Source organism: Felis catus, chromosome X (assembly GCF_018350175.1).
Source record: "Felis catus isolate Fca126 chromosome X, F.catus_Fca126_mat1.0, whole genome shotgun sequence".
Classification (NCBI taxonomy): domain Eukaryota; kingdom Metazoa; phylum Chordata; class Mammalia; order Carnivora; family Felidae; genus Felis; species Felis catus.
This window is the reverse complement of record NC_058386.1, coordinates 26,289,777-26,317,159: the sequence shown is the minus strand read 5'-3', so window position 1 is coordinate 26,317,159 and position 27,383 is coordinate 26,289,777. Positions and strand designations below refer to the sequence as shown.

Here is a 27,383-nt window from a genome sequence, read left to right as displayed (position 1 = left end):
ATGAATGAAGCTAGCAGAAAGGCATGGTGAGCCGCGTGAGACCCTACTGATGACTGCTGACCTCACCGGGTATTTTCTGGATGCTGACGTGGAACAGGGAGGTCTTTTCCCATACGATGATTAAGGTGCCCTTCATTCCAGAAACTACTTTGTAGGCTCTTGGTTCATTCTTCAGAGTGTGCCTTTTCAAGGGCTAAGAGTGGAGTTGCGGGTTTCCTGAGACATCTTTCTCGATTTAACTCTGAGCTAAGTTCTAGTCTATAAATGAGAGATGCAAGTAAGAATGAGGGGTCAATTTATTTTAAGTCAATTTATCATTCAATATCAATGTGCACACCTTCAAACATTTATAAATATTGCCATTTCTAGAAAATTAACGTCATCTTAAAATTATTTGAACAGCGATTTAACAAATATGTACAATTAACTCAACCTACTTTTGTAGAAACAGAATTATGTGTAAAAGTGCCCTCACCACCCAGTAATGATTTCACAGTACCTTTCCATAACACTTTGTCACGAGAGCGGCAGCTGCATTAATGGAATCCAAGTGGACTCCCTAATGTAGCAACGGCGCAATCAGGACCGCAAATGCAAGCGACCATTCATTCCAAACAACACCTGCTATGCTAATATATACATATTTGCCCATTTTCGGCACTGGGTGAGGAAAATAATTAGGAGGCAGTCATTTTCTTACTGGTGGTAAGCAGAAATTACTTTTACGATTTAAAAAATTGACATCAAGAGGCTAGATTATGTTGGTTTTTATAGCATGTAACACTACATATTTTAAGAAGTTCTTGGTTTCATTGGCAGCCGTTTCTAATCGCAAACCTTACTTCAGTTGTGATGGGACAGGAAGTGGAGATATCTCCCCGGGATCTCAAATAGAAATTATGATTGCTTACCAGCGATGAATAACATATTTGGATAGAAAGAGATCCTTGGCTTTATTCCTAAAGTTTTTTTCTACTTACGTGTTTAGCCTTTTTTCATATCCCCTCAAAAGAATCCGAAATATGTCTAAAACTATGTCAAAGGAAAGTAACTTTATATGGACTAGAGCTTGTGTTGGAAAACAAGGTTTACCATGGCATGCCATAGCCTTTCTCTTTTTTCCTTTTTAAGGAACATATCCAGCCAAAACAATGAAATAAAAAGGTAAGGTAGAAGAAATATGGGTGAAGTCATAATAAAGTACATTTTCTTTTATTGACATAGAACATATACTTAAACTTTAAATGCTGGCTCTTTAAGAAAAAGTTTCTCCTGGTAAATATGCATAACTGTTGCCCAAAAATGTACACAGTGTTTTCCCCAAAATATTTATACATATAGTGGTCCACTTAAGACCAGTCCCATTATACCGTACTGGATACAATGTGCTCTTAATTTATAAATGGGCTACTCTCTGTATATAAAATATAAAGGCATGTATGTTATACATACAAAGTAAGAAATATAAAAAGGAGATGGAAAGAAAAAAAACGGTTCTTCCCTATAAGATCCAGACAGAAATTCAGTGTAATTAGTGAGATCGTGTAAAATGTACTCTTAATTTATAAATGGGCTACTCTCAGTATATAAAATAGACAGGCATGTATGTTATACATATAAAGTAAGAAATATAAAAAGGAGAGATGAAAAAAGAAAGAAAAGAGGGTCCTTCCCTGTAAGATCCAGACAGCAATTCAGTGAATTAGCAAGACCACGTAAAATGTCTGAAGAGTTTCAGTTTTGGCCAATACCTTTCCGAAAAATATCTAAGCTATGAGAGCACTAAGTTTCCATTTCAAGAATTTAGCAGAGGTTTCCAGTTAAACATTCAGTGAAGATGCTGTGGTCTCCTTAATGTGCAGAAAAGAGGCCTTTGAGGGTCTGTCAAACAGAAACAAACAAAAAGCCACTCATTTGTAGCTGGTTAGTTATCACCTCTGAATCAAGTGTGTGTAGTGCAGAGAATCAAATCCCAGACCATCAGCGTTTGAATATGTTTGATGAAAGATTCCAATGAAGGGTCTGAATTCTTCCTAGATCTCAGAGGGAATGGGGCAGGACGTGATGGCAATCCCCAATCCACCCCAAAGGTGGCTGGTCCAATCTTAACTCTTGAAGTTAAAAAACACACCAAATGTTTCTATAGCATTCTTTCTGCTGCATTTTCTTTATTTCAAGCCACAGGTCTACTTGGAGGGTCATGCAGCAAGTGGCTTATAAATAAAATCAGAGTCTATGAATAGTGTCATCACATTAAGAGACAATTGTTGGATTCTCTCATTAGGCAAAGAGCTCGCATCTTTGGAATCCATGAGTTGGTATTATTTATGGGATACCTAAAACAGGGGACAAAAACCACGTATATCAATAACAACATACATGCAGTTCAAGAATTAAGGCAATGAAGACTATTTAATCATTTCTGGAACTACCAATTCCACATGATTTCTAACTACTGCTTCAGAGTTAAAAGGTAACAAATATAAACTAGGCCAATTCCAAAATCAGCAAATATTAACACTATTGCTAACTGTTTACCAAAGCAAACAATCCCCAGTGTTCTCAAATCTCAGCATATGTTACCAAGAAAGAACCTAAAGGTGGTAACCTTATCTCTTTGGAAGCCTAAGAATTCCGCAAGTAACGTACCCCCTAACTTAGAGATGGGCTATATGTCTCAATTTTCAGGGAGAGCAGGCATTTTTGTCCTGTCACGGTACCAAGAGGCAAACAGGAAACAAACAAACAAACAAAAATCAGTGAAAACATTCGGTTGCAATATTTTTCTCCCTTTTCCAAACCATCCAGAAAAACTGAGGATAATGAAACAATAATAGAGCCTTTCCTAAAATAGCATCTCAGTTTCTTTATAAATCTAAATTATAGTTCCAGGGAATAGGTAGACTTTTCCACCAAACATTCACAAGAAGCAGAAAGAAAAATGGACACCTGCTAACTCCGTAAAGGCTTAAGCATATAGAAGCCCTTTGTAAGGTCTTCTAGAGCACTAATACCAGTATGAGGCATTGTTTTTATGAAAGCAAAAGATTTGAACACATTTATCCTGAGTAGGAAAAATATGGAAAAAAGGTAACCTAGTTTTAAGTTCTCATGCAAGTAACCCGTGTTTTTATCATTAACAGGTAACCTCATGTTCTGCTGATGTAATTTTCATCCCATATTTATATACAGCTCTAAACTGAGGATGCCCAGTGGAGTTAAGGCTTGTCAGATTTCTACAATCTGGATATTCCCTCCATATCAGTTAACTTTACATTTTGTACGTGAAACCCAGGCCACCATCTAATTCGGAGAAATCATACCAGTCTTTCCCTAATTATGAAACTTTAAGAAACATTTCACTTTCTTGGTAACATATGGAAGAAGTCATTGCCATCTAAGCCCTTCCAAAAAGGATTATTAAATTCAACTTAACACAGGTTATGCAATGTATTTTACAACATGCTGAGCAATTGTACATTTCTAAGAATATTCAGAAGTTAATGTGCAAAAAATAATTCGGCTTTAATTTCAACTCCAATTTCTTTTAGCAATAATTTTTAAAACTGCAGTTCACAAAACACAGTCTTGCAACTAAAATAAAAGTCACTATCAGGTTTCCCCAGTTCTAGAGTTTTCCGGAGACTCTGCTCAGACATACTCTGGATGAAACTCTTACCAGAACTGAAATATTAAGACTCGCAGAGCAAACTTTTTGAAGCGTGACCAACTTCTGGACGTTTGAAAGCCAATGTAATGCAACGTCAGAAGTATACTTAAACGGTCATCTGTCACTCTGGAAAGTCCTTCCATTTAAGCATTCATAAGACTACTTTCACGTTGGCTTTACTGCTGCAGCTGCCGGCAGAAAGTACCCCCCAAAGAAATTGCCGTTTACTGCAAATAAAAGAATGAAGCAGAGTCGCAGACCTCAATTCTGACTGCCTCAAGGATTAAGTGGTCTAACTAATTAGACCTTTCATGGATTTTCCAGGTTCCTACGCATAGGGAGAATGAAAAACACTGAACATTTTCTGCTGAGTTATACACAAATACATTAGCGCTAACTAATAAAATTGTCTAATTTAAAGAGTAACTGACCTGAGATGTACCTTGCTCCGATTAACATTACCATGCTACTCACTATAAAAAAGCCCAAGGGTAGACTACAGAAGATACTAGGGTCACCTGTGGTCATCCAAGTAGAAGGGGATTCCAGTCAAGCAAACCAAAAGAGAGACACATAATTACAATATTTGTGTTAAGAATCACATGACAGCAAAACAAAATAAGTTATAAAAATAGTATATTCGTAAAAGCTAGCAAAGAGTTATTACTTTAAATCAAAAATATAATCAATATCGAAGGCTTATGATAGTTAACAAACAATACAGAGAGCATGCCGCAATAGCCAAGAACATAATACATACAGACCCGCATAAGCCTTCTACTGGCAAAGCAAAAGAGAGGTGATGGAGAGAGAGCTTTTTGGGAGGCTGTGGATTTTGGCTTTCTGGACTCTTCCCCCGGAGATACTAAATGCGCAATCCAATTCCCCCCAAGGTTCAAATTACAGATCCTTTAGCTATCAGAAAAGAGTTATAGTGCTCTGCTGAAAATGAACTTCAAACCCTACTTTATGCTAAAATATTCGTTTTGTTTTCTTTTTTCTCTTAATTTAATTTATTTTTCATTTAAATCCAAGTTAGGTAACATATGGTGTAGTAATGATTTCAGGAGTAGGACTTAGTGGTTTTGTTTTCTTTTATACATGGAACTTTCTGTGTGTAAGGACATATACCTGACAATATTACTGTAATTATACACTAAATTGTATGAGCCAATCAATCAATGTATTGATCTAGCTTTTTATAATAAACTCTACACCCAACACGGGGCTCAATCTATCTGTTTATTCATAGTAAAAAACTCTACACCCAACATGGGGCACAAACTCATGATCCCAAGATCAAGAGTCACAAGCTCCACCAGCTGAGCCAGCTGGGTGCCCTGTGATTTTACATTTAAAAAAAAACTGCCGGGGCGCCTGGGGGGCTCAGTCGGTTAAGCGTCCAGCTCTGGGTTTTGGTTCGAGTCATGATCTTGCAGTTTCGTGAGTTGGAGCCCCACACCGGGCTGTGTGCTGATGGTGCGGGGCCTGCTTGGGATTCTCTCTCTCCCTCCCACTCTTTTTTTTTTTTTTTTTTTTAAATTTTTTTTGACGTTTATTTATTTTTGAGAGACAGAGATAGAACACGAGTGGGGAAGGGGCAGAGAGAGAATGAGACACAGAATCCGAAGCAGGCTCCAGGCTCTGAGTTGTCAGCACAGAGCCCGACGCGGGGCTCGAACGCAGGAACCGTGAGATCGTGACCTGAGCCGAAGTCGGACGCTTAACCCGGCTGAGCCACCCAGGCGCCCCTCCCTCCCTCTTTCTGCCCCTCCCCTACTCATGCTGTTTCTGTGTCTCCCAAAATAAATAAATGAATAAAATTAAAAAATTAAAAAATATATATAAAAAATAAATAAATTAAAAAAACTCCCTGTGGATGCCTGGGTGGCTCAGTAGGTTAAGCATCTGACTCTTGATTTTGGATCAGGTCATGGTCTCCTGGTTCATGGGATCCAGCTGTGTCTGGCTTTGCACTGACAGCACACAGACTGCTTGGGATTCTCCCTCCCTCCCTCTGTCTCTGTCTCTCTCTCTCCCTCCCTCTGCCCTTCCCTTACATTCATGCATGCTCTCTCAAATAAATAAACTTAAAAAAATAATAAAAAAATTGCCTGAGAATATGGTTGTTTTGATATTTCCTAACCTGAATTCTGTCAAAATCCCTTCCGTTAAAGAATATTCTTTATACACATATGCTTTTCTTGAATTTAAAAATTATGTTTCTGTAATATTTAATGCTCTTTATAAAAGAAGCCTATTCAAAATTAACCTCCAAATGTTAAGGATATACAACCACTGGATTGTCATTTCTTTGCCTTTTTGGGAGAGGATTTTTTCCCCTTGCCTTGTATTTCTCTCTCCTTAGAAGGTAGATTAAAGAGGGATATAAACCATTTTTCTTCATTTTACCATTGCTTATGTTATTTTCCAGATAAAAACAAGGTTTCTTTTTGTTTCCACATTTGGGGAGGCCACATTTTAACCTGATTTTAGGAAAGGGAACATATATTCTAGTTCTTTTAGAGCAAGCCATCGGTTATGCTAGGTGGTTTTTCTTGTTTGTTTGTTTGTTGTTGTTTTAGTTACGCCAAGTTCTGAGAACTGCTTTCCTGACATGGCTACAGTGAGTTCTAGTTTGCGAAGAAGATCGTGAGCAGGGCCTGCATTCACAAGTCCGTACTAATGTAGGTGGCGTGGATTTAATGGAAATGTATCCTTTTTGGTGACTGACCGGTATCTCCACACACACGCTGGTTATTTAATAGCTGTGTGCATTTAAACACATTTAAACCAATGGGAACTGTTTCCAAAATGTTGTTTTGGAGTGTCTGGAGTGCAAATGCGGAGTGCAAAGCCAAGCTCATCATTTATGATAAGCTCTCTCCCAAAAGTATCAAATCTCCAATCACTTCTACATTTTAAAGACACACATATGTCTACTAAAAATTGTTTACGGTATATTCAAATATAGTTAGAAATAAGAAATATGACTTCTTCGAAAGTGGCAAACTGCATCCGAAATTAAGAGAACATACTATTTTTTCCAGAATAACAGCTTATTGATATATGGTTATATGGCTGACACTGCTTAAAGAAATACAATTAGCATGTCATTGGCTGAATATTATTATTCTGATTTCATGCACCGCTTAGAGACTCAACATATTATATACATTAGAGTGATTTTCATAAATCGACTTCACAACATTTACAAACTGGCTTAAACGCACTGCGGTCTAATTGTAACAAAAAAAAAACAATGTAAAAAATCTACAACTCTCAAAAAAATCAAATTACTTTTGTCATCCATGCTGACAGCAGAACTAAAGAAATCATGTAATTGTCTTTCATCAACTTTTTCTTTCCTTTGAAGTTTATTGACAGTAAGGTATGCAAACAAAGTGAAAGGATCAACTGGTCTTGTGGTAATTTTGCAAGTAAAATTTTATCTTCAACTGCTACTAAGAAGTGAGTGTGTGTGTGTGTGTGTGTGTGTGTGTGTCTTGCACTGTGGTGCAGGGAGGGACACAGGGATGATTGTGCTATTTAAAAAAAAATCCAGGGGCACCTGGGTGGCTCAGTCAATTAAGTGTCTGACTTCAGCTCAGGTCATGATCTCGTGGTTTATGGGTGTGAGCCCCGTGTCGAACTCTGTGCTGACAGCTCGGAGCCTGGAACCTGCTTCGGATTCTGTGTCTTCCTCTCTCTCTGCCCCTCCCCTGCTCACGCTCGGTCTCTGTCTCTCTCTCTCTCAAAAATAAATAAACATTAAAAAATGAAATAAAATAAAATACGAGTCAGAGAAATCGTATGACTCAACTTCTCATTAGCCATTGATTAAGGACAACTAGAAAATAAAAGAAATCAGGGTGCATGTATGTTATATCTTGCACAGCAACTAGCACTGTGCTAGGAAGATACTTATGATTGAGAGGTTTAATTACAAAGGGTCTCAAAATTGCAAAAGGTATAGTAAGAAAAGGTTTGCCACCACCTTATAAAACGAAGTGTGTCTAAGAACAAAAGACTTGAAGAAAAAGGATATTAAGCTTATTTAGGAGAAAAAAAAAAGCTTCAGGTAGGAACGCCCAGGACTGAAAATACAGATCAGTGATCTGTGGTAACACACGGTTTCAGGAAGCATTTCCTAAAAGCCAGATACATTCAAAGTGGATCTACGCTCACTTTTTGGGTTAGAAGGCAGGTAATATTTCATTTATAAACTCTTCTCTCTTAAAGTATACGCTTCAATATATTATTGGACATCATTCTATTCATGATGTTCTAAATCTTGCATTTAGCAAAGAATTAAAATACTATAGCACGTTAAAGATGTGTTCAAGCCTGTTAAATGATCAAGCGCATAGTAACAGCAGCTTAAGTCTGTTTACAACTAAATGGTTTACTTAAGCCCAATACCTGCCTGCTTAAGGGACTGAAAAAAATGGTCCTTTATTTTCTGCCAAGAGCATTTCCCAATCTGTTATGACACTTCTAATTTACAGTTTGGTACATTTCCTCCTCTCTAACCCAATGTACATTCGCTAAGAACTTGGAATCAGCCTAGGAAGTAGTGACATAGATTGAGCAATTAACGTAAGTTTTGGTTGGTTCAGGTCATGAAGACAGCCCCCCAAAAAGATAAAAGAAGACACTAAGTGAAAAAAAGAAATAAAAAGAAGAATCTAGTTGATTTTCTTTTTCATTGAGGAGAAAGAAATCATTTTACTTTTAGAAAACTAAGTTATCCACTGAAGTCCCAGGAATAAACTTAATAAGGAAAAAACAGGCAGGACACAATTAAGTATGTATATATCAACCTGATAACCTACATCTCTAAAGTGTTCTGAAAATGTTAGAAACTCTGAACAGAAGCCACTGATTTTCTTCATAGCAGCCTTGCAAAGTGTAAACAGTTAGACACTTAAATAAGTTATTTAACGCACTAAGACAAAGCGGCAAGAATAATAAAAACATTTTTACCACTTTCCGAAGACTGAGTTGTAACCCAACCCACTGACTTCATCACAGCTTTCTTCCACGTAGAGTACCGAATTTCACTTTCTAGAAATAGAAGGTGGGAAACACATAAGTCTGAAAGTAGTTTCCTGAGATATTCTACACACCATACTCATGTTCACTCAGCATTTTGAACAAATTGTGACACGTATTAAAGTAAAGCCCCTCGCATGGGGGGCTTTACCAGAACTCAGACTCAGGAGAGTACGGGTGCTGGCGACCGCCAGGGACTGGGAGAGACGCACGCTTGGAAGGTGAAGGGGCAATTCAAACTCAGCATGGTGTGCAGGTGGAGGGAGGCTGGGACACCGGCTACCTGGGAGGACCAGGCCACTCACAAACAAGTAGTGACGAATTAGAAAGGGGAATCCCATTTGACGTCTTTTATCTTTTTTCAGGGGGTACGGCGGGGGGGGGGGGATGTGGGACACAGGGTATACTGGAATATGTTAAGACTAGAAGGAGAATTACTTTTGGTCTAGCCGAAGGACTGAACAAGTATGGATTTCTCACAAGATTCAAATTACATTCCTGTGAGGCAGGATTTCTGTAAGAAGGAAACCCACGATAAGAGAACTAAACAAAAATGGCCACCGGTGCGTCCCTGTGAGGCCTCCCAGCCTTTCTGTAGCACCTGAAGCCTGTGACACCTGGGCGACGCTGCTCAAATATCACTTGCTTTAGAAAGCTTTCCAGGGCCCCACTATGCCCCTCCTCTGTCTTCCCACAGCAGTTCACGCTTTAGGCCGTCAGCTGACCACAGTCAACTGTCATGGCTTTGTCTGCCTCTCCCAAGATCCAGGAGTCTCCTGAAGGGCGAAGACTTGCTCTTGTTCAGCTCTATATCCCCATGTCGCAATTTCTGGCCTGTACTCAGCTCTAAAAAAAAAGTTTCCTGGAGAATGAACTGTTTATACGGAGATGCCCATCACGCACGTGTGTGTGTGTGCGCGCACGCACATGCGTTGTTTGCTGTGGGGAGAGGAGTAGGGCTGGCGAAGGGAAGGACAGCTGACCTAACTGACCCACTCTGGGCCAAGGCCAAAAAAAATAGCAAAGAAGGCTCTCCTCAGAAAACAAGAGACTCTCTGGTCAAAACTTCCTTGCTAAAGAGTGGGATTAGCATCTCGAGGCCATATACTCACTCTGACGATTGTTTACTCAAAAAATGATTTTGTTCAGAAGTAGAAAAATGTTTTGAACTCCACATTTCACGCAATGTGAAAAGTTAAAAATTACCTACATATAGAACATCAGATTTCGGAACACATTTCTACACTGAGTTATATGGTATACCGTCTGACTATAAAATTACTAGGCTTATAAAATTACCAGCGCTGGCTGAGGCTTCCAGAAAATTAAACACAGGTACATTTGGAAGCTTATTTCCCAGTAGTGTAAAAGCCACTCGGATGCTATATTACACTAAGTTTTTAAAAAAAGTTATAAAACCAAATTCAATATTGCAGCAGGATTCTCGCACAGAGAGTCGTGACATCGAGGCTTTTCTTCCCAGGAAGCAACTTGACTCGTGCCGGCACCGCTCAGTTGGGTTCGTACGCGAGGCACTGAGCCCCGGATGCCACGTGGCGTAGTTTTTTATATATTCACTTCTTTGTCTCCCACATGTGGTAACACACAAACATGCAGTCGGATGAAATGGTTTCGTGTTACAAGGCCGCGAGGGATGTTGTCACGTACGCGTATAACCAGGTTGCTTTGAGGCTTTTTTGTTTTCTTTCTTTCCTTAGGGAGGGGATCCTGCCCCAATATATATAAAACCTTATCTTTATACTCACGTTTATTTCAACCTGAGAGATGCACCACTATATTTTAATAAAGGTGTCGGCCAGAGCTTGGTTTGTTATAAGAGTGAGTCAGGTATTTAGGTATTTAAGGCTCACTTATTTACATTGTTGCTACTTTTGTCGGGCTAGGCCTGCTGTGCTTCAGAGTTACCAGAATGGCCCTTAGCCTAGCTAATCATGTCCTAAAACTAGGCCCCTGGCACCAAAAGATGGTCAGTTATCTCCCTTCTTACTTTTAAAAAAGGCTGTTAACAAGCTAGAACTGATAGTTTGGCTGCGTTATCCTTCTGCGTGAAAATACTGTAAATACAAGTGAATGGCAAAAGAAGGGATTCTGGAAGGTTTTTTAATATGAGGAACTTCTGGGGTGCTGGGGTGGCTCAGTCGGTTGAACGTCCGACTCTTGATTTGGGCTCAGGTCATGATCTCGGTTTGTGGGATCGAGCCCTGTGACGGGTCCCGCACTGAGCATGGAACCTGCTTGGGATTCTCTTCCCCCCCGCCCCCGTCTCTATGTCAAAATAGATAAATCAAGATTTTAAAACTATAAGGAGCTTTTTCTCTCAGCCATACCTAGCGTATGCCAATATGCTTAGTAGCCAATCTAACACAGTGGTATTTGCTATTTTACTTAGTGTCTTAACTCACAACAAACACAAAGGCAAACTCTCTCTCACTAAGGTCCCCTCCACAGGATACCATTACATTTTCTTTTTTAAAAACAATTGATTTTTAAGTGATCTCTACACCCAACGCGGGAGCTCGAACTCACGACTGCAAGATCAAGACCCCTAAATTTCCATCTTTTACACATACCCTCAGCATTGATCTGGGGTTCAAACCGCTCCATCGTAACCGCTGACAAATCCTCGGGCTCGAGGCTCCAAACGCCAACTCCTTCCGCAGCCCCCGCTGCCATGGCGGCTCCCAGGGCGGTCGTTTCGGGCATCGAGGGCTTCACTGAGGGAAGAGGGCAACAGCAACAGCTTTCATCAGCATCTTCGCAGCTCCCTACGCCTAAAAAACCCGTTCTTGCAAAAGAAATACTACTTTTGGCATGTAAAGGACCCAACGCTTACTGACCTACTGGGATGTACAGAATGTCTGCTTGTAGCTGCATAAGGATTTTGTTGTTGGTCATCCCTCCGTCTACCTGCAGGTGGCTGAGTGGTATTCCACAGTCGCGGTTCATGGCATCCAAAATCTTAAAGAAACCAACGCAAGGAACATAATGAGCATAATTGAACTGCTACTTCGTAGTAACATCTCTGAAAATGGCAGTCTTCTGATCAAGAGCTTCCCAAAGTCTACAGAATAAAATTTAGATTTCCTGTCAGAGAAAGACAGATATCGTATGTTTCCACTCGTATGCGGAACTTGAGAAACAAAACAGAAGACCATGGGGGAAGGGAAGGGGAAAAAAATAGTTTCAGAGACGGAGGGAGACAAACCGTAAGAGACTCTTAAAAACAGAGAACAAACTGAGGGACGATGGAGGGGTGGGGGGGAGGGGGAAATGGGTGATGGGCATTGAGGAGGGTACTTGCTGGGATGAGCACCGGGTGTTGTGTGTAAGCGATGAACCAGGGGAATCTACCCCCAAACCAAGAGCACACGGTATATACGCTGTATGTTAGCCAACTTGACAATAAATCATATATATAAAGAAAATTTAGATTTCCTATTTTGGTCTTCCAAGCCTTCCTTGATCTAGACACACCGATCTTTTCCCTCACTACACCTCTGCCCTCACCCTTAGAGCCAGCCATGCCAAACACCTCAATTTTGCACCCTGGTTTCCTGCCTCGATGCCTATGTTTGAGCTATTCATTTCCTTTGCCTACCATGTACCACTCAGCATCCGCCCCCCACCCCCCGCAAGGGTCAAACACCCAGCACCTGGCGGATAATAAGAATTCCAAAGGTTATGGCAGCAGGGCACCTAGGTGGCTCAGTCGTTCAAGCACTGCATCAGGGTGTCTGCTGTCATTGGAGAGCCTGCTTTGGATCGTCTGTCTCTCTCTCTCTGCCCCTCCCCTGCTTACACGCACTCTCTCTCTCTCTCTCAAAAATAATAAACATTTTAAAAAAGGTAATGACAGCTAAGAAAAAGAGGAAAAAATTTGCGAGCGGGGGAGGAGCGGAGAGAGAGAGAGAATCTCAAGCAGGCTCTTCAGGGTCAGTGCAGAGACCGACGTGGGGCTCAAACTCACCAAACAGTGAGATCATGACCTGGGCAGAAATCAAGAGTCAGATGCTTAACCGAATGAGCCACCCAGGCACCTCTGATAATTTAATACATTTACATTATTTAATAAACGTTCAGCATTAATATATAATTTGTTTAAGAGTGACAAAAGCACATTAAGCACAAGAAAAAAGCCCATATTATTACCTCCCGGGTTTGGAAACAAACAGCTTCTAATGCAGCAAAAGCAATATGGCATTTATTGGTGAACTGAGTGAGTCCACAGATGATCCTAAAAACACACACAAAGAGTTGTAAGATTAAAAAAAAAGACTTGTAAGATTAGAGTGGAGTAAACGAGTCACCAATCTGAAATGTCCTGAATATGGAAAGGTTGACCTCGGTAGATACAGATGTTCAGGGGGGAAAAAAAGCACATAAAAAAAAAAAAAACAGACATAAACACGAAGCGGCTTGGAAAAGTCATATAGTCCGCAATCCTGCATCCACATAGGAAAAAGTCCAGGATCCAGATGAACAGATGACAATAACATAACACCAAATCAGAATTCATTTGGACGATGTCCCTTGCGCGTAGCTTGCAGATGCCTTGAAGATAAATGATCACAACACTGACATGAACATGGACGTGGCAGGCAGGGCCTTATTGTCAGATGATTTGTAACCTCTCGGAATTTAAAGGTTCTGAAGTTATGCTCTCCAAACAGAAGAGGTTTCCTCGACACTTTAAAATCATTTGAAAATAGATAGGAAACTAGGAACTAAGTCATTAGTGACTTTAGTAAATAAATCGAGACCCACAAAAGCATACCTCGCATGCAGTTCTTACCCTCTGGCACTGGGCTCCCAGTAAGGCGCATACAGCCCTGAAAACGCAGGGACGAAATAGCAGCCGTAAGAAGTACCTACTTCTTTAGCAAGTTTTTCTAACATTAAAAAAAAAAGGGGGAGAAAAACAAAAATTACTCTAATATATTCTATTATTTTAGTCAATAAACACAGCTGTATAAAAAATTAGGATACGGCTTTTGATTTCTTATTCACTAGTGCGGCACTAAGCGAGGAGGGGCGAGAACCAATTTGCCCGCACCCAGAAGTAAAGGAGCTGGATTGCTCTCATTAAGGTATCGTAACTCACTTCCACTCTTTTTAAGGTTGTTGACTAGGAGATAAAAAAGCGGCCTCCGGGGCGTCCCCAGTCCACAGTGTGTTTCTGATTGTCCCCCCCTTCGGGCTGAAGTAAACAAGTAGATGAAAGAGAGGGTAATGAGATCACATAATTATCCGTAGATGGGAAATTGCCATATGACTACTTAAATGATAGGCGCTGGGGTTTTAACGCTCACTCTAATCGCAGAGGTAAAGCTCCTTCTCATCAGATAAATTTAAATGGACCACTTTACCTGCAGATCCTGGCAATCTTTGCTGCTGGATTTTACACTTGGGTAGTTTTTATGCCCTACCTTGCCAGTTTATGAATAACCATCACTATTTATGTCAATTTGTTGTTTTATAAATCTTCACAAAATAGTCTTTTGTGTATAAATCAAACTCATAATGGGAATTCATTTCATTTAATGTCACGTATGGCTCAAATCACAAGTATTCACACAAAGCAAAGGTAAAAATTTCCATTATTTAGATCCTAATCCTTTGTTGGAACACACTCACCGATTTCCTCTGAGCTCTTTATAATTCCAAGATTATCCCTTAGCCAGCGAATAACAGCACCAGCTATGGCTACAGAACCCTACGAAAGAAAAGGAATCCGAGAGAGAATTTATATTTTCACTATAAAAAGATTTTATTAAGCATTTCTCTATGTATGACAAGATGGATACAATTTAAAAGTTTCGACGTTGGGGCTTTTACAAATATCATAAACTAGGTCTATTAATGCAAACATGGTTTCATACAGGTCATTACCGACATTTTTCATGAGCTAGGGAAAAGAAGTGAGCCCCCCAGTACACCCTTGGGCCTCTACGATCTGTTGTTCTATGTACTGTTGCTAAACTATGAGGTATATTATCACCCGGAAAACATTCCCGCCTTATCCACTGAGTTATCAGGAGAGGCCACATTAACAGGATTTTTCAAGCCCATTTGCTGTATCTAACAGTATATTAAATCAAGCAACAATAGCAAAGTTAGCCAAGAAACTACAAAGTAATAACTCAACAAAACCACTAAGGGACGGAGCCAGCCGGGGGAGGGAGAGGGGGCTGTGGCAACAAGGAAGAAAACATGTGCTTTGGAGCCGGACGAACAGGCTTTGGGTCCAAGTTCGAGCTCTTAACTGCTGTGCCATCTTAGGCAAATTAGGCTTAGTGAGCCTCCTCTCCGTCACCTAGAAAATCATGGTGACTATACTAACACCTGCTTAAACTACGATGAGGCTCGATAGGAGAACGCAGGGGAAGGTTAGTGCCGAATGTAAATATTACCTTCATCATTTGTTTCTGTGTTGAAAAAGTATAATCCAAATTCCACTGATTGATGAATGGACAAATATAGTATATCCATACAATGGAATATTATTTGCTCACACAAGAAGGAATGAGGTTCTACTACAACATTAAGCTTGAAACTATTACGCTAAGTGAAAGGAGACGGTCACAAAAGACCATAAAGTGTATGATTCCATTGATGTGAAATGTCCAGAATAAGCAAATCCACAGAGACGAAGAGTAGATTAGGGGTTGCTGAGGGTTGGGGTGGTGGGGTTATTCTTTGGGGTGATGAAAATGTTTTAATGTTGGATTGTGGTGATGGGTGCGTGACCGAATATACTGAAAACCAACAAACTGTCTACTTTAAAAGGATGAATCGTGTGATAGGCGAATTATATCTCAATAAAGCTATTGTAAAAAGATCTTGAGGGGCGAAAAAACGACCAGCACAAACCGTTAGGAATTCCAAAAAAAGTTCTTTGGTTCTGACTTTTCATTTCATACAGACTATTAATGTAAATTTTTTCCACAGAGTTACCCCAAACCCAAGTATCAGGTGATATTAAGTGCAGGAAGCAGAATGTTTTTATCTGTTGCCTACGTCCCTGCCTCCAGTTTAGTTAAGTGAATTACAAATGGTCACACCCTCTTGCTGTCAATTTCCAGGCTGTAAACAAACGAGATGTAGCGTATGTTGATTCATTCTGTCATTCAGAGCTTCTATGAGAGTAAGTCACTACATGTTACCGCAAAACTGCAGAACACTGCTACTTTCCTCTTTTTTTTCTTTTAATTTTTTTTTCAACGTTTATTTATTTTTGGGACAGAGAGAGACAGAGCATAAACGGGGGAGGGGCAGAGAGAGAGGGAGACACAGAATCGGAAACAGGCTCCAGGCTCCGAGCCATCAGCCCAGAGCCTGACGCGGGGCTCGAACTCCCGGACCGCGAGATCGTGACCTGGCTGAAGTCGGACGCTCAACCGACTGCGCCACCCAGGCGCCCCCCTACTGTCCTCTTTATACACTGGCTTTTTAGCTATAAAAAATTGCTGAGGAAGAGAGTTGACATTGATGTGCAAATTTAATCAGGTTTTGAAGATGGGGGAAAAATTCAACACATACCAAGGTAGGTGAGGTATGTAAGACTCTAACCCACCATCTCCCTCTGGCAAAGTTTTCGGTACACTTCCTAACTTTGATATGTTATATATTTAGGTCCTTAGTGGAACCATCAAGGAAAACTAAGTGAATTTTTTTTGCTCAGAGAGACTTCAGAATTTACTCTCGAATTTCCTTCAGGAGCAAAAAATTCAGAGATAGTAGTTGCTAAAGACAAGTAAATGCGTAAGATTTTCCGGACCAACGAGGTTCGGAAGAAATACAATGTGAGCCACGTATGTAATTTAAGTTTGCAGTTACCATATTGAAAAAGTAAAATGAACAGGTTAAATTAATTCTAATACATTTAAGCGAATATATTAAAATATTATGACTGCAACGTGGATTCAATATAAACATTACTGAGGTATTTGATATTTGTTCACAAAGTCTTGGAAATCAGGTATGTATTTTACACTTACACCACATCTCAATACTCTCAAAAGACACTGGCCGCACATCATATCTGGTTTCAGTGACTAAACTATGAACTTTAAACAACTACTGTGCTTAGAAGTCTAGCGGAGGGGTTTTGGGGCCGTTAGCTAGCAGAGGTTCACACGTTGGGAATCCAAATGCTGATGTACCTCATTTCCATGGAAAAGGCAGGATGTTACAGGCTTGAATATTTTTGGGTTTTTTTTTTTTTTTGAGAGGAAGCAATACGGTTTTAGGAAAAGGACTGTCAAGGTTTTAGCAAAAAAAAACTGGTTGTGGACCAGAGGGCATTGCTTAGATTGAAACCAAAGGAAAAAAAAAATACAAAGTTACTATCAAAGCTCTAGAAGAACATTATTTTAAATCTGGTCATCAGGAACGTACAGGGCTGTTTAGTTGTAAGTGAAAAATAAATGTAATATAAGAAAATAAGAGGTAGGTTGAAAACACTTATCTGAAAGAAGAATATCGTTTCGGTGCCAGGATAGAATACGTGGTATTCGCTAGCCTTCTAAAGAATTAATTAAAAATGAGAGAAACCTCCACACCGAGCAAAGATGTGGTCTTTCGCCTTCAGAGGCAGGGGATAAAGCGGAAGGTGCCGTAATGCTTTCAAGATGGGCGGGAAGAGGAGCACAGGAACAGAAAGCTAACACGACAGATAGAAGGCGACTGTCTGCTTGCTATCAATTAAGTTCCGCTCAGTCATGTCCTAAATATAAAGATTCAGTACTTCAGAGCATCATCCACAGATAGGAATGCACTCTAAGATGAGACCTATGGGAAAGGGGCACGCAAGCCAGTCGTACCCTAAGAAAGACATTAACAGAGATGAGAGGGTAGAAAGAAAAATAAATGAAATGAACAGGACAAGAGGAATAAATCGCTTAAAAACTAGATACATAGCCTGGAAAGTGGAAGCTTAAGAAACAGGCTACGGGAAGAGCAAATTAAGAACAATGATGTAGGGGCGCCTGGGTGGCTCAGTCGGTTGAGGGTCTGACTCCTGATTTTTGGCTCAGGTCATGATCCCGGGGTCATGGGATCAAGACCCGCATCAGGCTCTGTACTGAGGGTGGGGCCTGCTTTAGATTCATTCTCTCTCTCTCTCTCTCTCTCTCTCTCTCTCCCTCCCTTTGCCCCTCTCCCCAGCTCACATGTGCTCTCACTCTCTCTAAAATGAAGAATTAAACTTTAAAAAAAGTCATGAGGCAGATCTAATATAGTGTCATAGCAGACAAATATACTTCTCAAGAGCTCCTCGCCATGCATGCCATAGCCACGAATAGTATCTGTGTAAAGGACACATTTCAGGATGTGAGGCAGTTACGGCTAAAAACAGAGGGTATGAAGAAAAATTACGTGAAATTAAGATTATCCATAAATCGCTTAAAATCATCCGTTAGGCACAGGAAACAAAGCTTTCTGTATGCGACAGTAACACGTATCGCTACGTACATAATTTATAATGTACTAATTTGTGTAAGATCACAAATGCAAAACCTAAGTCCACAGCATTTTTAATTGCGTAGAAGAGAGAACGGGAACCTAGAGGTAAAGGGGGGGAACAACATCATTTTTAAAATGTAATCGATACTATTACTACTTGAGTAACAAGTTAGGGAGTTAAGATAAACAGCGTTTACGGTTCAGAAAGTATACTTCCCAAGAAAGTACGTTACTCAAGTCCGGAAACAACGTTTCCAGGCCGTGGCAGGCAGATTCTTAATGAAGGCGGCCTCCTCCACCGTCCCCCCCCTCCTGGTGCTGGTGCTGGCGTGCGATCCTCTCTCCCTGAGCACGGTGGGACTTAGGACATGCTTCCAACCAGTAGTGCGCGTCAGAGGCGATTGGATGCGTGTGAGGGAAGTGTACGGGAGGAAGCCAAATAAGATTATCAGGGGTCCTCTGGTGGGTCTTCACATGAGAAGAAACTGCAGGCGGCCTCTAAGAGCCGAGGGCAGCCTTTGGCTCCCAACTACCAAGAAACGGAAGCCCTCAGCCCTACAACCACGAGGACCCGAATTCAGCTGATAATCCGAGTGAGCGGGCCTGGAAGGAGAGAGAGTGTTGGACGAGACCATAGCCTCAGCCGACACCTTGACTGTAGCCTTGTGAGACAAACGGGTATGGTTGCAAGCCGCTTATATTTGTGATTAAATTGTTATACAGCAATAGAGAAGAACACAGGCTTACAACACAAATGATTATCTGGCGTTAAGAAGGCTGAAAGACTCTAAAACAGAAGTCTCCACACTATCATCATAAGTCATACGAAAGAGATGGGACAGGGGACATTTAAAGAAACCAAGGGGGCGTACAGGGAAGCCCTTTTTGAAGCTCATACTTATTTTAAGATTTATTTATTTATTTTGGAGACTCTCCACGTCTAAAGTTTCCACGCTCAGCACGGTGCCCGATATGGGGCTCGATCCCACGACCGCGACGTCATGACCTGAGCCCAAATCGAGAGCCGAACACACAACTGACGAAGCCACCCCGGTGCCCCCGAAGCTCATATTTAAACGGAGAAAAAATGGCCTAAGATTTGGTATGTCGACAATATTGATTAAGTATCTCCTACGTGGCAGTCCACTCCAAGAGATGGGGAACCAGACAGGCATCGCGGCCCCGGGGAACTGGCATCCCGGTGACAGAGTACAGAACAGGGAGGTCTCATATCCTAAGCGAGATCAACCTCAGAAATACTAAAGGCCCCCAAAAGGATTTTTTTGTGTGTGTGAAATAATACTTGGAAGAAGATAAACGAGGAAAGGGAGAAGCATGGCTTAAGGCAGGTGGGTCCTATGAGCAGGTGGCAGAGAAAGGGCGGAACCACGCAACTGCTCCGGTTTGCTTCAACCTCTCCCGCCACCAAGAAAAATGTTCTAGTGGGGGCGCCTGGCTGGCTCAGTGGGTGCAGCGTGGGACTCTTGACCTCGGGGCTGTACAGTTTGAGCCCCACATCGGGTGTAGAGATTGCTTAAAAATAAAAAAATCTGTAAAGCAAAGGGAAATTTTCTAGTGAAAGAGTGGGACAAATTAAAGCGGTTTAGTAGGAGTTGAAAGTTTTAGAACAACTCAAGGATCACGTGCCCCAATTCCTTTGCACCAATAATGAAAATTGGAGCTTAGAGATGGTAACACGTCGGGCCTGGAGGCATCACATGCCAGGGAGCAGGGAGAAAGAAAAAGAATTCTCTTGGTGATGTCCACATCAGAAATGGTGAGTTTGCACTTTAAAAATCCCCTCTCTCTGTTCTAGACACAGAGGATAACAGGGCAAAATGTAAAAAGGGAACACCAAAACAGCATGTGCTGACTCAGATGCAGAGCGGCGGTGGATGTGGACAGAAAGAGAAATGCACCAACTGCACAGGGCTTGAGACCGCAAGGTTCTGCTTAAGTTTTCTGTATGCGTCAGGAGGCAGGAGTGGTGGCCGGGACCCGGCTCCTCCAGAGGAAAAGGGTCCCAAATGTCTTGGGTGACACAAGGAATAGCATCGGCTTCAGTGCCTGACGCCAAGGGCTAGGTGGCGCTCTCCCGCTTGTGTCGGGAGAACTACGGGCTGACAAAGGCTGTGGCTTTAATACATGACACTAGAAGTAAAAATTTCAAGACACACGAAGAAATCTATTATCAGGAAACCAGCAAACTAAACTTAACAGCTGGAAAAGAATTCACCCCACTCTGGGGCGCCTGGGTGGCTCAGTCGGTTGAGTGTCCGACTTTGGCTCAGGCCATGATCTCACAGCTCGGGAGTTCGAGCCCCGCGTCGGGCTCTGTGCTGACAGCTCGGAGCACGGAGGCTGCTTCGGATTCTGTGTCTCCCTCTCTCTCTGCCCCTAACCCACTCGCATTCTGTCTCTGTCTCTCTCAAAAATAAATAAACATTAAAAAAATTAAAAAAAAATTAAAAAAAATTCACTCCACTCTGACAAAGACTTTAGAGTAAGTGCTGAAAATATTCAAAGAGATAAATTAAGGCACGATTTCTATGTTAAAAAACAGCCATTAAATTATGAATCAAAAGAAAAGACAAGCAAAATAAAATCAGGTGGATATGAACAAATAACCAGTTAAAAATCCTGGAGGGGCTTGGGGTGCCTGGGTGGCTCTGTTGTTTAAGCGTCCGACTTCGGCTCAGGTCATGATCTCACGGTTTGTGGGTTCGAGCCCCACGACAGGCTCTGTGCTGACAGCTCAGAGCCTGAAGCTTGCTTTGGATTCTGTGTCTCCATCTCTCTCTCTCTCTCTCTCTCTCTCTCTCTCTGCCCCTCGCCCACTCACGTTCTGTCTCTCTCTCTCAAGAATAAACATTAAAAAAAAAAAAAAACAACCTGGCAGAGCACCTGGGTGGCTCGGGTGGTTAAGCATCTGGCTCTTGGTTTTGGCTCAGGTTGTGATCTCACAGTTTGTGGGTTCGAGCCCGGAGTAGGGCTCTGTGCTGACAGGTCGGAGGCTGGAGTCTGCTCCGGATTCCGTGTCTCCTGCTCTCTCTACCCCTCCCCCAGTCTCTCTCTCTCTCTCTCTCTCTCTCTCTCTCTCTCTCTCTCTCTCCTCTCTCTCAGTCTCTGTCTCTCTCAAAAATATTAAAAAAAAAAAAGAATGTAATAGGTGGGATCAACTCTAGAATAGACGGAAGAGAGGAGGCAGTGTTCCCATACACTGCCCATGACAGTGTAACTTGATGCCTTTGGTGTGAAAACTGGTTTGCGTTTATCTACTCAGAGGGAAGATACTCGTAATCTACTGCCTACAAATTCTACTCCTACAGAAATACGTACACAGGAGATGTATACAAAATTGTTCACGGTAGCATTTTTCATCATAGACGAAAACAGAAAACAACTGAAAGGTCGTCGACAGTTGGATAAATACTAAACCGTGGCATTTTCGTTTGGTAACAAAAAGGAGTGCTATCACAGCTCTGTGTAACAATGCAGATGAACCTCACAGATGTGATACTGAGCGCAAGAAGCCACATCAAAGGATACATACTGTATGACTTGATCTCTCTCACTTTCTCTTTTATATTTTTTAATATATAAAGTATTGAAAACACGCAAAACTCAACTTCGGGGTTCAAGGTTGCGCATAGTAAGTGTCGGAACTCTAAAGAAAAGTAAGGAAGTGATTGTAATAAAAGCCAGGACGCTGGTTCCCCTAGGGGACAGGGAAAGGCTGGGGGTGGGAGGGGCGCACAGGGGTTCCTGGCTGGGGGCGGTGTTCTGTTTCCCGACCTGGGCCTTCTCCTTATAATCATTTGTCAAGCTGTACTTTGGTCTGTTATGCATCCTTCTGTACGTGTTTCATATTTCGTAATAAAAACAGTTTTTGCTTTGTTTTAAAGAGAGGATTTGGAATGTAAGGTAGGTAGTGAGTAGCTCCCTGGAGATGCAGCACAGAGAAGCCAAGGGATGAAAAATACGTAAGAGAGCGGTTCAGGGACATCGAGGCTGGGTTGAAGGGTTCCAACACCCATACGCTAGCAGTCACAGAAGAGGGCAGTGGCAATGGTAGAGTAGCAGTGTTTAAAAGAGACACCTGCTGAAGATTTCTCAGACCTCGAGACAGACTTGTATCCAGTTTATCTAACAGGATGAGTGAAATCAAATCCAAACCCAGGCACATCATAGGAAAACCGGAGAACTTTGATGATGTTACACGTTCAACGGTGTTCAATGATGTTAGAAAGATGTTGGAGAAACAACACCCCAGAGAGAGGGCAAAATAAAGATAAACTTGGGGCGCTTGGGGGGCTCAGTCGGTTAAGTCATCCAACTCTTTTTTTTTTAAATTTTTTAACGTTTTTTTGAGGGAGCGAGAGTGACAGTGGGAATGGGGAAGGGGGAGAGAAAGGGGGAGACGCAGAATCTAAAGCAGGCTCCAGGCTCCGAGCTGTCAGCACAGAGCCCGAGGAGGGGCTTGAACCAATGAAACGCGAGATCATGACCTGAGCTGCAGTGGGACACTTAACTGACTGAGCCACCCAGGCGCCCCAAGCGACCAACTCTTGATTTCAGCTCAGGTCCATCTCACAGTCCGAAGATTGAGACCCAAGTCGGGCTCCAGTGCGGAGCATGGAGCCTGTTTCAGATTCTCTCTCTCTGCCCGTCCCCCACTCACACCTTTTCTCTCTCGCTCAAGATAGATAAACGTTAAAAAAAAAATACAGACAAACCTAAAAGGACTAGACCTTACTACCTCAGATTCTGAGTAAGAGAACTACAAAAGGATGGCCCTCTGCGAGGAAAAAATGGGGGTAGGGCCACGAAAAGTTTCACCCCAAAGAAATGAGAGTGGACACAGAAAATGATAAAGTAAGCCAATAAGTATGATATACAATGGACTAGAAAGAAAACAGAACTTATTCCTGCATGTTTAAGAAAAAGGGGAAATGAAAACTTTACTAAGCTCAATGACATGATTGCTGTTGGAGGGGACAGAGGAAAAGCATTCGAGGTCATCATCATGGGTGGGACGTTAAAAATAAATACTAAACAACTATAAACACGGTTAGGAAAATATATAGTTAAGTAACATCTTAAAAATGAAAAGGTGCTGGGACGCCTGGATGGCTCAGTCAGTTGAGTGTCTGACTTCGGCTCAGGTCCAGTTCGAACTTCAGATCCTCTGTCTCTCTCTCTCTCTCTCTCTCTCTCTCTCTCTCTCTCTCCCTCCCCTGCTCATGCTCTGCCTGTCTCTAAAAAAATAAACACTAAAAAATTTTTTTTAAAAAGTTTAAAGGTGCCCACAAAAGAAATGAAACCCAAAACAACAAAAGCACAGAGAAATGCATTATGTTCTTTCCAAATCAGCAGAGGGACAGTGGAAGACTAAAAGATGTGAGGTACACAGCTATCGTTTCAGTTTTTAAAAAATGCAAAGTGAAATTTTTTTTATAGATTTTTTAAATAAATTTTTTTAATGTTTATTTATTTTGAAGGAGAGAGAGACAGAGTCGAGCAGGGGAGGGGCAGAGAGAGAGGGAGACCCAGAATCCGAAGCAGGCTCCAGGCTCTGAGCGGTCAGCCCAGAGCCCGGCGCAGGGCTCCAACTCACGAACCGCGAGATCGTGACCTGAGCCGAAGTCGGACACTTAACTGACTGAGCCATCCAGGTGCCCCACAAAGTGAAATTTTAATACCTCAGGTCGCCAAGCCTAACAACAATCTGTCAAATTAAAGCAATGATCATCAACTACATACTCTGTAAGCACTTACGAAACATGGAAGTGGTGTGACCCAGTGGAATTAGCAGGAATGTAGTGAGAAAAAGTTTTCCCAAGGTAGCTTTCTCCTTTGCCCTCTCATTTGGTCTGCTTCAATGTTTTTACATGTCTGTTAACTGAAAAGAAAGAAGACACAGAAAACAAAATCCTATCTACTACTGTGAACGTGTGTGTGTGTGTGTGTGTGTGTGTGTGTGTGTGTGTGTAAGTGTACATGTTGTGGCTCAGGCTGCTAGGTTAGGAGACGAAAGAAGTGACCTGAGATGCAGTGAAAAGAACACCGGACTCAGGAGAACGGCGATGGCACAGTGGGTGGCCCAGGGGGTCTAGATTTTGATGTCTAATAACCTGAATTTGCATCCTGGATCTGCTACTTACTAGCTTTCAAAAGTTACTTTGGCCAAGTGACTCCGATTTCACTTCCGACTCTCAAATTCCTTGTGAGGGGGTAGGGAAGCCTGTTGTCATCTGATCTACTACTGGCCGTGTCAGCTTTCAAATTCTCTGAATCTTTTAAAAAGTTACACGGATTGAAACAAAAGCATAAGGCATGTGCCTGTTACGTCTCCAGATGAGGCAAAACTGGAAAAATAGCAAAGAGTGAAAAGGAACCCACAATGTCACAATAGGCTGAAATCACTATCACGAAATTTAACAGGAAGAAGCAAAGACCTGAATTCAGATTAACAAAAGATCTGCAGGGACGCCCGGCTGGCTCAGTCATGAGAGCATGTGACTCTTGATCTCGGGGTCTGAGTTCAAGCCTCGTGTTGGGTGTAGAGATGACTTAAGGAAAAAAGCAAGATCTGCCCAAATACGGAAGGGAGAGGACTTGGCTTGATAAGGAGTCATCTGAGAAAGCGCCAGATATTCTAACATCTGCTCCCGGAGGCGATGATATGGTGGGGTTATTAGACTAAATGAATGAACTCTCAGGTTAGAGTGGCAAAAGCAGTGTTTATGGTCAGAGAGGAACAAATCACACTAGTGAGTACAGGTCAGACTACATGCGGAATATTCTATTCCATTCTGGAAGATGCCGACAAACTGGAATGCGTCTAATGAAGGGAGTCCAGAACTAGAAACGATCCAGAAACTGTATGACATCAGGGCACTGGAGGAGTTTATCCTAGAGCAAGAAGACCCAGAAAAACTGACAGGTGCCTGTTAGTATTTGAATGCTTTTGACAGCTGATCTACGTCTAAGGAGCCTTTTTGGGTGCCATCTTCAAACAGAAGTTGGAAGGCTATCGGTGAGGGAAAGAAGATTCTTCTTATTGGGAGGGAAGTTGAAACCAGGTAAGCCCTATCCCAGAGTCCCTTTCCAGGTCTAAGGCATCTATAATTCTAAACGACTGTCTCCAGTATAAGGGGAAAAGACTGTTTAAGCTGTTCGGCTTACTTAATTGCTATAGGGTGACATTTATCAGATAGTACATATCTGATGTGCCCAGCGCTGTACTAATAAGCACTTTGCACAGCAGGAAACAGAGCAGAACAGGGCTTGTAGGAATTTAACTTCTGAGAAATGATAGGATACCGTTATTATTCCTAAATGTTTCTATTATCCATAGAAAAGGGGTTGGGGGAGAGAGCACAGTGCTTATGCAGGGAGGGGGCAAGACAAAACCCGAAAATTCTTTGTGCTCTAGGCATAGCAACTAATACAATGTTTGAACTCTAAACAGAAGTCTAACACTCGTGACCAAATTATTATCAGATCCTTTAGGAAAGAAGCCTCAGTAAATCTTCAGATCAATTGTATATTTACACATTACAAGGGAGCCATTTAAAATGAACTGTAGGGGCGCCTGGGTGGCTCAGTCGGTTAAGTGTCCGGATTCGGCTTCAGGTCATGATCTCACAGTTCGTGAGTCCGAGCCCCATGTCGGGTTGACTGCGGTCAGCCTGTCAGCGCAGGGCCCGCTTCAGATCCTCTGTCCCCCTCTCTCTACCTCTCCCCTAAATAAATAAATAAATAAATAAATAAATAAATAAATAAAATCTTTAGAAAAAAAAGGAACGTACCTGATTTTATAAAAAGAGTACTGCTTCTTCGACCTTATCTAGAAAAGTTACTAATGTTCCTAATACAAATTCACCATGCCCTACAGGCTTAGGCTGATATATTCCCACTAGAATTGACAAACGTATTCAGAAGAAACGCTTCCACTGAAAACTGGCATCAGTCTCCTCACTTTCTTTCCCACGTCAAAATGTGAGACAAAATTTATTTTTATGGGGAGACACATGGAAGGAATTCATCTGCGTTTGCCCCCGGTGGTGCTCTTTGGAACACCGGGGCGCTGCAGTTACAAAAAACACAGCATTTTCCAGCTGACGGGAATACTGGCGAGCAAGTCAACACCTGCACTAAACTTCACGGACAGAAAATCTTACACCGCGCCAAGCGGCTGCAAGGTGCCTCAAGTGACCGGCAAAAGATCCGGGAGCCGACGTCCTCCAGATCCCCTGGGAGTGCTGACCCCAGCTCACTGCCAGGTTCCTTCCACTTAACCAAATGCCAAGAAAAAAAAAAATGAGGTTTTTTTTTTTTTTTTTTTCCAGTCTTATCGTCTATGAAAATCTACCAGAAAAGGTGTTAGGAAGCACTGTGACTCTCCCTGGCTGTGACTGTTCGTCATATTATCCACATTGATTGAGAGGTACTTACTTCCAACGCGTAATACACCGGCTTGTCTCTGCCAAGCTTGTAAGCCACTGTGGTCAGAAGGCCGTGTTCAGAAAACACACACTGCGGGACACAGAAAAATACTTCAGCCGCCAAGAAATTAACAGGTTGGCAGAAGACTATTTGGAAAAGCTAAGAGGAACCAGGTAGAAAACGATTCAATAAATATGCAATAATTAAAAAAATAAATCTAAACAGCTAAAATTACTAGTATTAAGGACAGTACACTTAAAACAGTTTAAAAAGCTTATCCCTTGCTCCAGATTAGATTTGCATTAAGAGTCTGACAAGGTCTGAGCGTAGCTATCCCACCACAATTAAAGACACATGTAAAATTCAAAGAACCTAAAATGATTCTTACTAGAGCCACTGGAATTTAGTGATTGTCATCATTTTTATTGAGCTCTAAATTAAACCCTAATGAAGAGTTAATAACCCAGCAATTGCACTACTAGGTATTTATCTAAGGGATACAGGTGTGCTGTTTCGAAGGGGCACACGCGCCCCAATGTTTATAGCAGCACTACTGACAATAGCCAAAGTATGGAAAGAGCCCAAACGTCCATCGATGGATGAATGGATAAATGTATATGTATACACACCCACCCACCCCCCCCCCACACACACACAATGGAGTATTACTCGGCAATCAAAAAGAATGCCATTTGCAACTATGTGGATGAACTAGAGGGTATTA

General features: G+C 41.8%; 1 protein-coding gene across 6 annotated transcripts in view; it reads right to left on the bottom strand.

Moving 5' to 3' along the window:
* Nucleotides 1-278: 278 nt before the first annotated feature.
* GK (glycerol kinase) overlaps nt 279-27,383 on the bottom strand; it is a 77,889-nt gene continuing 50,784 nt past the window's right edge. For 4 of the 6 annotated variants that reach the window (XM_019823712.3, XM_019823713.3, XM_006943642.5 and 1 more), the window contains 9 exons: nt 26,669-26,749; nt 14,381-14,459; nt 13,539-13,635; nt 12,896-12,980; nt 11,584-11,704; nt 11,317-11,460; nt 8,657-8,737; nt 4,102-4,188; nt 279-2,336 (listed from right to left, as the gene is read on the bottom strand). In XM_019823712.3, coding sequence (XP_019679271.1) covers nt 2,326-2,336; nt 4,102-4,188; nt 8,657-8,737; nt 11,317-11,460; nt 11,584-11,704; nt 12,896-12,980; nt 13,539-13,635; nt 14,381-14,459; nt 26,669-26,749 — 786 coding nt within the window. In that variant the 3' untranslated portion in view covers nt 279-2,325. The remainder of the gene's footprint in view (nt 2,337-4,101; nt 4,189-8,656; nt 8,738-11,316; nt 11,461-11,583; nt 11,705-12,895; nt 12,981-13,538; nt 13,636-14,380; nt 14,460-26,668; nt 26,750-27,383) is intronic. The other 2 variants (XM_045050500.1, XM_019823714.3) reach the window with 2 other exon arrangements.